General features: G+C 46.3%; 1 protein-coding gene across 2 annotated transcripts in view; it reads right to left on the bottom strand.

Annotated features, from left to right (window-relative positions):
- The window catches only part of lcmt2 (leucine carboxyl methyltransferase 2), an 18,423-nt gene extending 5,188 nt beyond the window's left edge, over positions 1 to 13,235 (bottom strand). Inside the window, exons 1-9 of one of the 2 annotated variants that reach the window (XM_047815409.1) lie at positions 13,077 to 13,235; positions 11,630 to 11,748; positions 11,461 to 11,542; positions 11,179 to 11,356; positions 8,869 to 9,025; positions 8,586 to 8,775; positions 2,611 to 2,718; positions 1,265 to 1,352; positions 12 to 245 (exon numbers count right to left, since the gene is read on the bottom strand). In XM_047815409.1, coding sequence (XP_047671365.1) covers positions 12 to 245; positions 1,265 to 1,352; positions 2,611 to 2,718; positions 8,586 to 8,775; positions 8,869 to 9,025; positions 11,179 to 11,356; positions 11,461 to 11,542; positions 11,630 to 11,748; positions 13,077 to 13,124 — 1,204 coding nt within the window. In that variant the 5' untranslated portion in view covers positions 13,125 to 13,235. Of the gene's footprint in view, positions 1 to 11; positions 246 to 1,264; positions 1,353 to 2,610; positions 2,719 to 8,585; positions 8,776 to 8,868; positions 9,026 to 11,178; positions 11,357 to 11,460; positions 11,543 to 11,629; positions 11,755 to 13,076 lie in introns of both variants that reach the window. The other variant, XM_027143652.2, reaches the window with a different exon arrangement.
- Positions 13,236 to 13,403: the final 168 nt, after the last annotated feature.

Genomic DNA, 13,403 nt, shown 5'->3' with positions numbered 1-13,403 from the left:
CACAAACACACTTTTCTGTCCCTTTGGCTCAACAGTAGCATATCTCCAGGCTGTGCCGTCTTTGATCAAAAGCGTGGCTGCAGTGTTTCGGCCTCGTCTTCCACAGCCCCCAGTGAGCAGCACAACCCCAGGCTCCAGCAGACAGGAGGCCATTCCCACTGCCTCTACATGTGGTGCTTCAGCGATGAGCCGCACTGCTGCAGGAAAACCCTCCAGATCAAGTTTGATTAAAGGAACGGGGGTGTCTGTGAATATGTGCAAACGGTTTAGACAACACTTGTTAACTAATGTAATCTATGAACTACTCCTAGTAAGGTTGGGAACTAAACAACACAAACATGCACAGCATAAAATATAAAGTTCTCTCCACTAATATTGGCACCTTTGGTAAATATGAATAAAGACTGCGAAAAAAAACGTCTTTATTGTTTAACCCTATGATCTTTTGTTTCAAAAATAAAATAAAAATCACAAAAATACTCTGCTCTCATTCTCATGGATATCAAACAAGTGCAAATGCCACACTTGTAAATTATTGGCACCCCTATTCATGTATATCAGTAAAATATATTTATTAAAATTAGGGTTGCAAAAGTCCGGGAATTTTCAAGGCTGGAAACTTTCCATGGGAATTAACGGGAAATAAACTGGGAATTTTAAAAACATGCAGGGTTTCCTATAACAAGAAACTTAAATGTAGTTAAAAAATCTTGCAGCATTATTTTGTTTAAAACAACAAGATTTAATGCAATTTAAGTTGAATTTGTTAACAGAATATTGGCTATTTATTACTTACTTATTAAGCACATATTAATGCCTTATTCTGCATGACCTTATTCTACATTAAAAAAGCAGTAAATTAGGAGTGTTATGACCAAACAAAATGTTTATTTATGTTTGTATATGATATAGTTTATATAAATTTCCATATATTTCCAAATAATTCCCATAATTTACCGGGAACTTTCTGCCCCTTTGCAACCCTAATTAAAATATATCTTTATAAGTATATTCCCACTGATAATTGACTTCTTTTTTTTTTTTGGCAAATTGTGCTATATGTTTTTATTGCAGTTAGTATCATGGGCTCTAAAATTACAAATGGATCCTTTAATTGTTAGGATTTGGATTAGATTAGCAGTAGATTTTTCCCCTATTACTGATTCTATCAATACTCTTAAATGAAAAATATTGATATGGTCAAAAATGACATTTATTCTTTTCGTTACCATTTAAGGAGCTACAGTATTTATTCAGGTCTTACCTGTAGGGAGTGTGAGAATTGCTTGACTGGTCAGAGAGCCTTTGGAGGCGGTGAGGATGAAGTAATGAGAGCACTTCTGATGCCATTCCTAATGAAAATAATAATAATAATAATAATAAAGAGAATCTGTATAGGAGTGGAATTTGTACAAAATGTAGTACAGTCGGATTTATAAGGGGCTTTTTACACCTGGACACTTCCTGTGTTTTCTGTGATCAGATAGCTATCCTATGGTAAAAAGACCAGGTCTAAATGCCCTCCGAAACGTTTTCAAGACGAATATAAATCCGAACGTTCAAACCACTTTTGGTCTGGGACGCATTTCAGATGAAACTGGACAGGTGTAAATGAATGTGGTTGTTCAAGCCACATACAGTCAGGTGCTTCACAGTGCAGATGGACAATGACCCAAAGCATACTGCAAAAGCAACCAAAGAGTTTTTTTTAAGGGAAAAAAGTGGAATGTTATGCAATGGCCAAGTCAATCACCTGACCTGAATCCGATTGAGCATGCATTTCACTTGCTGAAGACAAAACTGAAGGGAAAATGCCCCAAGAACAAGCAGGAACTGAAGACAGTTGCAGTAGAGGCCTGGCAGAGCATCACCAGGGATGAAACCCAGCGTCTGGTGATGTCTATGCGTTCCAGGCTTCAGGCTGTAATTGACTGTTAGTATTAAAAAACTGAAGTATTAAAAAAAAAGTGAAAGTTTGATTTCTGATTATTATTCTGTCCCATTACTTTTGGTCCCTTAACAAGTGGGAGTCACATATGCAAACCGTTGTAATGCCTACACCGTTCACCTGATTTGGATGTAAATGCCCTCAAATTAAAGCTGACAGTCTGCAGCACAACTTGTTCGTTTCATTTCAAATCCATTGTGGTGGTGTATAGAGCCAAACATGTTCGAATTGTGTCGATGTCCCTATATTTATGGACCTGACTCCAAACGGAAGTACGTCACTCGCAGGTGATCTTTCAACCTTGTGTCTCGTTGGGTCTTAAAATGCACTGCTGCTGCCAGCGAAAATGGAGCAAACAGTAAATGCTGAAAAAAAAAGTTATTTCGTCTTCTTTTTGATTGCATTCTGAAAACCGCATACACCGAAGCGTGTTCCATTTCAATTACCCCGGAAATGAGGCAAAATATATTTGCATTTTGGGCGGGAGTAAAAAGATTGGATCGATATCCGATTCGCCGAGACACATTTATGTGGCCTAATGTAAATGGAACAGTTTTAACAAATCAGATAGCTATCGGATCAGAGAACACACACGAAGTGACCAGGTGTAAAAAGGCCCAAAGACGGAGCCGATCTGTTTGAGTGTTTATTCAGAACCTCACCTCAAACTCATCAAACGGCTCTAACTTCTCCACCTTGAGCCTCTCTTCCTCTGTTAGAAACCCGAAGTAAAACCGGTTCATATCCAAGCATACACATTTCTCCCAGCCCTGTTGGAACAGTAGAGAAAAAAAGGGTAGCTTTTTAAAAAAATTAGCATTAATGTGAAAATTCGAAAGTCTTTTATACCGAAAGATTTTAACACCTGAGAATTTGATATGATTGACCGAGTGTTTTGTTTTTAAACCAGTGTGACACGATCGTTACGGTTTCTTCTGTATAACGTCGTAACCCATAATAACTCCTGTTCATTGCAGTCGGAGGAATAAAGGAACGTTGATAAAAAACAATAAATGTATCAGTGACACAGATGAGGGTGCTGGGAAGGAGAACCCAAACGCAGGTCAGGGTCCAAAAAAAGAAAATTTATTAACATAAAGGATAGTAATAAATGTCTATATATGAAAACATAAATGCACAGAATGTAACCAGGCAATGTCTTGGAGGGAAAAAAATAATCCAATCAGAAACGGGCAGTAATCCACACAGGAAAAAGGGTAATCCGAAATGTCAATAACCGGAGCGCAAAAAACGGAACCAAAACAACCGGCAGCAGAGAAAAACTCACGTAAGGAATGACAGGGAAAAAAGGTAATCCGAGACGGGAAAATCCACACGGAAATAGAAAACGCGAGGCACAGATAACACCCGGACCGGAGGCTGGCAGGAGTGACTCAAGAAAGCGACGTAGTGACGAGAGATCATCTGGCGAGATTCCAGCATAAACGGCGTGCTTAAATAGCAGTGCCGAGTATAAAAGTCATGCGACAGGGAATGACGTCACCAGAGTGCGCCGCGAAGGTGAGCTTCGGATGAGTGCGCTGACAGTACCCCCCCCTCCACGGGGCGTCTCACGACGTCCCACCAGGCTGGTCGGGGTGGTCACGATGGAACTGGGAGAGGAGGTCTGGGTCCAAGATGTGGCGTGCCGGAACCCAGGAGCGTTCCTCAGGGCCGTACCCCTCCCAGTCCACCAGGTACTGTAGACCCCTCCCACGGCGTCTGGAGCGCAGGAGCCGACGGACAGTAAACGCAGGGCCGCCATCAATGACCCGAGCGGGAGGAGGGGGTCTGGTGGAGGGAACCAGTGCACAGGCCTGGACAGGTTTCAGCCTGGAAACGTGAAAGGTGGGGTGGATGCGAAACACTCTGGGCAGCTTGAGCCGGACCGCAGCTGGATTGATAACCTTAGATATAGGGAACGGTCCAATGAAACGGGGAGCCAGCTTCCTGCATGCAATCTTCAACGGGAGGTCTTTGGTGGAAAGCCACACCCGTTGCCCGACACAGTAAGGAGGAGCGGGGCGGCGTCTGCGGTTGGCCCAGCGAGCATAACTCCGGGAAGATCTCAGCAAGGCGAGGCGGGCTCTTCTCCAGACTCGACGACAGCGCCTCACAAGGGCCAAGGCTGAGGGAACTGAGGCTTCTAGCTCCTGTGTGGAGAATAATGGGGGCTGATAGCCATAGGCAGCCTGAAAAGGGGAAAGACCCGTGGCAGCAGTAGGCAGAGAGTTATGGGCATACTCGACCCAAACAAGGTTGGAGGCCCAAGACGAATGATCCTCGGCACAGAGGAGACGGAGCCCCGTCTCCAGCTCCTGGTTGAGCCGTTCCGTCTGCCCATTGGACTGGGGGTGAAACCCAGAGGAGAGGCTAATGGAGACGCCTAAGAGCTGGCAGAATTCCTTCCAAAAATTGGAGGTGAACTGGGGTCCCCTGTCCGAGACTATATTCCGAGGAATGCCATGGAGCCGGAAAACGTGTTGGAGGAGGAGCAACGCCGTTTCCTTGGCTGAAGGGAGTTTGGTCAGGGGGACAAAATGGACGAGCTTGGAAAAGCGATCGACCACCGAGAGGATAGCGGTGTAGCCATCAGAAAGAGGGAGGCCGGTGACGAAATCAAGTGAGATGTGGGACCAAGGTCTGCAAGGGATCGGCAGGGGCCGCAGGAGGCCGGCAGGGCGAGATCGAGAGCTCTTGTGTTGCGCACATACTGGGCAGGCAGTGACAAATTCCCGTGCGTCATGTCTGAGCGAAGGCCACCAGAAACGACGCTGGAGAACCGATAGGGTCCGAGGGAAACCGGGATGACAGAAAAGCCGAGAGTTGTGACACCACTGAAGAACTTGGGAACGGAGCTGGTCAGGAACATAAAGTTTGCCTTCAGGACAGTCAGTAGGGACCGGCAGGTTAGACACGGCTTGCTGAACCCTTCTCTCTATCCCGAGTCGAAGCGCCCGAACAGTGACAGAGGGGGGAAGAATGTGTTCAGCAACGGCCTCGACGGGATCGGGGGAGAACTGACGAGAGAGAGCATCTGGCTTCCCATTCTTCGTTCCCGGCCGATAAGACAGCACAAAGTTAAACCTGCCGAAAAAGAGTGCCCAACGAGCCTGTCGGGGTTTCAGTCTCTTGGCAGTCCGGAGATATTCAAGATTCTTATGGTCAGTCCAGACCAGAAATGGTAGTTCCGCACCCTCCAGCCAGTGCCGCCATTCCTCCAGGGCGAGTTTGACTGCCAGTAGCTCACGTTCGCCGATAGTGTAGTTACGTTCAGGCGAGGAGAGACGGTGTGAAAAGAAAGCACACGGGTGAAGTTTATTGTCCTTGACGTCCCTTTGAGACAAAACGGCCCCAACTCCGGTATCAGATGCATCAACCTCAACCACAAATTGTCGCGTGGAATCCGGCAAGGAGAGGATGGGGGCAGAGGTAAAAAGCTGCTTCAGCTTCTTGAAGGCTTGCTCGGCTTGAGGCCCCCAAGAATAAGGTAGAAGAGGAGAAGTGAGCTGGTGCAAGGGTGCAGCAACCGAGCTGTAACCCCGGATGAATCGCCGATAGAAATTAGCGAATCCCAAGAACTGCTGGAGCTGCTTACGTGTTCCATGGCAGGGCCAGTCCCGAACAGCCTTGATTCTGTCAGGATCCATCCGAACACTCCCTGCTGCCAGAATGAAACCCAGGAAGGTGGTTTTCGTGACATGGAAATCACATTTCTCAGCCTTGACATATAACTGGTTCTGCAAAAGCCTCTGGAGCACTGCACGGACGTGACGGATGTGTTCCTCAGGTGTGCGGGAAAAAATGAGGATGTCGTCCAAGTAAACAAACACAAATATGTTTAACATGTCCCGTAAAACGTCGTTGACCAGTGCTTGGAATACTGCTGGGGCATTGGTGAGGCCAAACGGCATCACCCGGTACTCGTAATGGCCAGTGGGAGTGTTGAATGCGGTCTTCCATTCGTCGCCCTCACGGATGCGGACTAGGTGATAGGCGTTCCGAAGGTCCAGCTTGGAGAAAATGGTGGCCCCCTGAAGGAGCTCAAAAGCGGAGGCCATGAGAGGCAACGGGTAGCGATTTTTAATGGTGATGGCGTTCAGACCCCGATAGTCAATACAGGGTCGTAGAGTCCCATCCTTCTTCTCCACAAAGAAAAACCCTGCACCGGCTGGGGATGAAGACGGGCGGATAATGCCTGACTCCAAGGACTCCTGTATATATTGGGTCATGGCTTCCCTTTCAGGCTTGGATAGGTGGTACAGGCGCCCCCGGGGGGGGGCAGTGCCTGGCAGGAGGTCGATAGCACAGTCATAAGGTCTGTGTGGTGGTAGGGAAGTGGCACAGGCTTTACTGAACACTTGTCCCAGATCATGGTATTCAGCAGGCACCAGAGAGAGATCGGGGGGCAGGTCCTCCTTGACTGATAACAAGCGGGGTGCCAAGGTGGTCAGGCAATGAGCCTGGCAGTAGATCCCCCAACCAAGGACCCGGCCGCTGGACCAATCCAGGTGAGGGTTATGTTTCTGCAGCCAAGGTAATCCAAACATGACTGGTGCATGGGGCGAAGGGATAACGAGGAAGGAGATCCACTCCATGTGTTCCTTGGTGACGGACACCAGCAGGGGCTTGGTGCGGTAGCGAGCTCGGTGAAGGATATGGCCATCCAGGGCCCGTACCTGGAGACTGGCGGGTAGAAGTTCAGTCTCGATCTCCAGCTGACGCACTAACTCCTCATCAAGGAACTCCGCGTCAGCTCCAGAGTCAACGAAGACCGCTAGATCATGTTCCTGGCTCTTGATCTGGAAACGGGCTCGGAGAAGTGGCTTGGGGGAGGCTAAACACCAGAGGCTCGCCGCGGGCTCCTCCGTCAACGGCGAGCCCTGTCTTTTGCTGGGCATGCGAAGGCAAAGTGTCCTGCCTTGCCACAGTAGAGACAGAGGTCGTGGGCTCGGCGCCGCTCCTTCTCTGCTGCGGACAGGAGACGCCGTCCTATCTCCATGGGCTGTGGAGGTGGAGGAGAGTGTGATCTGTAAGACTCCGAGCGGGTCTTGACATATGGGTTTCTGGGAGGCCCATATGACCTGTCTGGTTCGACAGGGGGCTTGGCATTCGGGGTTCTGGGAGGCCAGGAACGGGTTGGGCGACCCTCCTCTCTTCGTTCCTGGATACGGCGATCGATCCTGGTTGCCAGACAAACCAGGTCGTCAAGCTCTTGAGGGAGTTCTCGGGCCGCGAGTTCATCCTTCACCTGGGGGGACAAGCCGCGGTAGAATGCGTCGTAGAGCGCCGTGGGGTTCCAGCCACTGTCCCCAGCTGCCATGCGGAAATCCACAGCATACTCAGCCACTGAGCGGGACCCCTGAGATGATTCGAACAAGGCTCGAGTGGCGTCCATCTTAGGCAGTGTGGAGTCGAAAACCTTGCGCAGCTCAGCCGAAAAGGCATCGAACGAGAAGCAGATGACTGACTGACGTTCCCACTCTGCTGTTGCCCAGATCTTGGCCTTCCCAGATAACAAAGAGATAACGTATGCTACCTTGGACCGATCCGAAGGGAAGGAGGAGGGTTGGAGCTCGAAGATCACTGAGCACTGCATCAAAAATGCACGGCAAAGTCCCGCCTCACCAGAAAAACGCTCGGGATGAGGCAGATGTGGCTCCCGAATGGGGTTTATGTTCTGCTCAACCACGGGTTGGGGGGGCTGGGCAGGTGGCCTCGTAAAGGGCGAGGAGGCCTGTGTCGTGGTGAGCATGCTCATGCGCCGAATGAGCTCATTGGTGGATGCGGCTATCTCCTTGAGTTGGCGCTCATGCGCAGCGGAGGATTTGGACAAGGAGTCGAGCTGGGACTGCATCTCCAGAGATCCTGCTGGGTTCATTATTGGCCAGATGATACTATCAGTGACACAGATGAGGGTGCTGGGAAGGAGAACCCAAACGCAGGTCAGGGTCCAAAAAAAGAAAATTTATTAACATAAAGGATAGTAATAAATGTCTATATATGAAAACATAAATGCACAGAATGTAACCAGGCAATGTCTTGGAGGGAAAAAAATAATCCAATCAGAAACGGGCAGTAATCCACACAGGAAAAAGGGTAATCCGAAATGTCAATAAGCGGAGCGCAAAAAACGGAACCAAAACAACCGGCAGCAGAGAAAAACTCACGTAAGGAATGACAGGGAAAAAAGGTAATCCGAGACGGGAAAATCCACACGGAAATAGAAAACGCGAGGCACAGATAACACCCGGACCGGAGGCTGGCAGGAGTGACTCAAGAAAGCGACGTAGTGACGAGAGATCATCTGGCGAGATTCCAGCATAAACGGCGTGCTTAAATAGCAGTGCCGAGTATAAAAGTCATGCGACAGGGAATGACGTCACCAGAGTGCGCCGCGAAGGTGAGCTTCGGATGAGTGCGCTGACAAAATGATCCACCTACAGCCTGCTATTTTACACAAATGCAAATCACTATTGATCAACAGGAAAAACACAGAGATTTACAGAAGCTACTGCAGTTTCAGCTTCAGTCATGAATTATCATAAATCTATAATTCCTATACCATGAAGTCAAACTGAGTATTAAAGGCTCAAGTATCTCTCTAACATCTAAGAGTTTGATTAAGCAAAGCTACCTTTTGTAACAGCCTCTCAGTCTGTGCTGCCGGGTCTGGGTACTGGCAGATGGCATGGATTTTGGAGTTTAGCTTCAGGAAGTGGTTTTGCATGACAGTGCCAAAGGGATCCTCAGGTCGGATCTGTTCATACATCACAAACAACGCCTGGGGGAGAATCCTAGCTGCCCAGGCAATCACAGCATCTGACCTGGGGCACAAATAAGGGATTGGTAATAACCAATAAAGTATAACAAAGATGCTAGAACACAAAGGAACATGCAGATCTTAGGGATCAACTTACCAGCGTGTTTCCATATAAGTGAGCACCACCTCTGAGAGAACAAGCGTAGGGCAGTTCCACTGCAGTCCGGCTGCAATCAGAACGTCCTCCGCCTCTCTCTCGTTCCTCACATCCACGCCGAGCAGCTTGTACTGAGCACTGTTCACGTGCACAGGGCCTGAACACGAGTCCAACGCAGAACAGGATATGGATTAGATTCAGACAGATCAATAATTTTTGATATATCTTTATTTCAATTCTGGATCTTACATTATAAAAACTGAGATATGCTTTCCTTTATTTCACACAGAAACTGAAGCCGATTTAAAATTTGCACTACATAACTTAGTTATTTGCTGTTCATGAATTTAGTAGGGTTTTTACAAATTAATTGTTCTCAATTAATTGAGATGCCTTTCGGGCATCTGGCGGATGCAGTTATCCAGAGAGAAATACATTTTTATTTCATTTGATACAACTTAGGGGGGCACGGTGGCTTAGTGGTTAGCACGTTCTCCTCACACCTCCAGCGTTGGGGGGTTCAATTCCCGCCTCCGCCTTGTGTGTGTGTGTGGAGTTTGCATGTTCTCCCCGTGCCTCGGGGGTTTCCTCCGGGTACTCCGGTTTCCTCCCCCGGTCCAAAGACATGCATGGTAGGTTGATTGGCATCTATGGAAAATTATCCATAGTGTGTGAGTGAATGAGAGTGTGTGTGTGTGTGTGTGTGTGTGCGTGCCCTGCGATGGGTTGGCACTGTATCCAGGGTGTATCCTGCCTTGATGCCTGATGACGCCTGAGATAGGCACAGGCTATAACGTCCCGTGGCTGTAACGTCCCGTGACCCGAGACGTTCGGATAAGCGGTAGAAAATGAACGAATGAATGAATCCAACTTAGAAATTGGGGGTTAAGGGACTAGCTCAAGAGACCAGCAGTGTGGGTGGTTCTGGGATTCAAACTGACAACCTTCTGATTGGTAGCCCAATACCTTAACCACTAGTAACACACCCCCTCTACCAGTTACTTCCTTCATAACACTGAAAATCACATAGCCGAGCTATCAGCAACTACTACAATCATTTTACCTTATCTTTTACAGACAGCACAAAACGTAGGTAAAATAATTCCATGGATTTTAACACAACTTTAAAGTGATGTGAATAATACTGATATACAGTACAGACCACAAGTTTGGACACACCTTCTCATTCAAAGAGTTTTCTTTATTTTCATGATTATGAAAATTGTAGATTCACACTGAAGGCATCAAAACTATGAATTAACACATGTGGAATTATATACGTACGTAACAAAAAAGTGTGAAACAACTGAAAATATGTCATATTCTAGGTACTTCAGTAGCCACCTTTTGCTTTGGTTACTGCTTTGCACACTCTTGGCATTCTGTTGATGAGCTTCAAGAGGTCGTCACCTGAAATGGTCTTCCAACAGTCTTGAAGGAGTTCCCAGAGATGCTTAGCACTTGTTGGCCCTTTTGCCTTCACTCTGCGGTCCAGCTCACCCCAAACCATCTCGACTGGGTTCAGGTCCGGTGACTGTGGAGGCCAGGTCATCTGGCACAGCACCCCATCACTCTCCTTCATGGTCAAATAGCCCTTACACAGCCTGGAGGTGTGTTTGGGGTCATTGTCCTGTTGAAAAGGTGGTGTGTCCAAACTTTTGGAAGGTGTGTCCAAACTTTTGGTCTGTACTGTATTGTCTATATACAATTCGGTATTTCAACGTCCTCTGTGGGACAAAGCCTTTGGACGTCCACTGAGCCGAGGCCGACTCTAAGAATCCTGAGACATCTCCAGTTAGACTTGGTGATACTAAGGAGATCCGAAGTCCATGATCCTTACACCAATACTGGTGTAAGGATGACTGTATAAATGACTGTATATTACAATCACACCCCCAGTGTCACCCAGATGAGGATGGGTTCCCCCTTGAGTCCGGTTCCTCTCAAGGTTTCTTCCTTTACCAATTTAAGGGAGTTTTTCCTTGCCACTGCTGCCTGAGTCATCTCAGACTTGCTCATAGGGGAATAAATACATACACATTGTGAACTATATACATCTAATAATAACCTAGAATTTTTATTCTGTAAATTCTTATCCTCTTTTATTATTCGTTATTTCCTTTATCATTAATTATGTTTACCTTCTGCTCTATGTTTATGCTCTGTAAAGCTGCTTTGAGACAATGTCTATTGTAAAAAGCACTATACAAATAAACTTGAATTGAATTGAATTGAATATTTCAATAACGCAAACCTTTTTGTCTTTAAGAAAAAAAAAGAAAAAAAGATGTTTCATAAAATGTTTCATACCAGCTAAAACACTGCAATCTGGAAGAGCATCTTTTAGAATATGATTGCTGCTGATCAAGGCCGCCTTTCGTCTGGCAACATCAGGGAAGTCAACCTCAAATACGTTAACTCGTTCCACCGCACCTTCTGACTGTAGCCGGAAATAAAGGGAGTCAAAGCCTGCACCCAAAGTCAGGATCTACAGACAAACAGATTGAAAGATGTGAGACAGAGTGAATGATTTAATCTAGTGTTCATTTACTACCCATTAGAAATAAGAGTCTTGTGAGGATTCGGTCCTACCTGTCTCCTATCACAGGCATCAGTAACGCACAGAAACCGTTTCACGCAGTGATCGACAGCTTTCCAACGAATATAATACCCCCTGGGAAGAAATCATAGTGAGACACAGACATTAATTCTCAATTTCAAATCGGTCTACAGTGCAGCACTGAATTTCCACAGGTTCTACCTGTTGATAAGAGGAGCTCTTCGTGCCACCTTGCCCACAAAATGTCTGAGAAAGTCATCATGGAAGTAGCCTTGAGCCGCAGCTGACACCTTACTGACCACACTGCTGTCATTAGTGCCCTGCACCTGACAGAGAAAGACATACAGTACTGAACACAAAACTGTTTACCATCACACAGGAGACTCAGCTTTATTCTTCTTCAATAACCAGCATTGGAGAATAACAAAACTATATACCATATACAGACAGATAGCTAAAATTAGGGAATCTCATATATAAATAAGTTGATTTGGAAAAGTATTCAACATTCTGTGTGACTAAAACTGGCTGAGATCTATCAGGTGTGTGTGGAATAAACATACAGTGATGCTGCCATCTTGGAAAGATGAAAGATGTTTTGGCAAAACATTTGGCACCACAATACGAGAGGAAGAGACCATGCACCAGCTGTATGGGCAATAACAGGGTCTCTACTATGTCTATATAATGAGAATAGTGTTGAGTGAGAAAAAGAGCATTTTGAGGAACTCAATTCTAGTCAAGAAGCTAACTGTATATTGTCATTTTAACCATATATCGCTGTTACAGTACACAGTGAAATAAGACAACGTTTCTCCAGGACCAGGGTGCTACATAGAACAAAGACAGCGCTAAGGACTTAGTAAGGAAGTCTTAGATACATAAAGTGCAACTGTGAAACCTGGTGCCAACAGTGCAGGACAAGACAAACAAGACAATGCAGGACAAAAGACAGTGCAAACAAAAAATACAAGACCAAATTAAATCAAAGACAATACACAAAAACACTGTATGTTCAACAATATTGCGTGTGCAGAAGTACTGGAATGAACACATTAGTATTATAGCAGCAGTTACATGAGGTATTGTAAAGAATTGTGCAAAACAGCATTCGACTGAAATGTGAGACAGTATGAGCAAAGAGCAACATAACAGCGTGCAAAAACAGCTTGATGGATGTATAAGGCTCCGGGTTGTTGATCGGAGGATTGGGGTTCAAGGCCCAGCACAGCCAAGCTGCCACTGCTGGGCCCCTGAGCAAGGCCCTCAACCCTCCCTGCTCCAGGGGTGCTGTATCATAGCTGCCCCTGCACTCTGACCCCAACCTCCTCAGTTGGGGTATGTGAAGAAAATAATTCCACTGTGCTGTAATGTGGCGATAATAAAGGCTTCTATGCCCCCCGTTCTGTTCTGACTTACATTATCTCAATTTTATGCAATTGAGGTTTAAGGGCCTTGCTCAGGGGCCCATATGTGGCAGCTTGGTAGACCTGTGATTCGAACTCACAACCTTCTGACTGGTAGCCCAACACCTTAACCACTAGGAACTAAACTCTCCTGACCTTCTGACAGCCCAATGTTTCTCAAAGTGCCATTAAATATAGGAGCTCCTTTTAAATATACCAGACACACCAGTGGACATGCTTACCGCTGCATCTTCCCCTTGCTTTTTCTTCTTGCTCTTGATCACGGGCATGTCGTTAAACCTAATTCCCAACGATTCAACGTGTTACTGATGACATACTGCTAGAATATAGGAAGAACCCCACGCGTGGCTACACTCCTATACACCCGCCTCCTGTCTTCTGATTGGCTGTTGTAGTGATTTCTGACGAAGAATGAACAAATTAGATTGTGCGTGTAAGCACGAGAAGGCGGGACTTTTATCAGAAATAAAAATAAACAAACCGTTGTTATTTTAAATGCATTTAAATGTATTCTATTATCAAAACAGTCTATTCTAATATACGTGAAC

The sequence above is a fragment of the Tachysurus fulvidraco genome, chromosome 6 (genome assembly GCF_022655615.1).
Source record: "Tachysurus fulvidraco isolate hzauxx_2018 chromosome 6, HZAU_PFXX_2.0, whole genome shotgun sequence".
Taxonomy (NCBI): domain Eukaryota; kingdom Metazoa; phylum Chordata; class Actinopteri; order Siluriformes; family Bagridae; genus Tachysurus; species Tachysurus fulvidraco.
The sequence above is the reverse complement of the archived record's forward strand: the minus strand, read 5'-3'. Positions and strand labels throughout refer to the sequence as shown.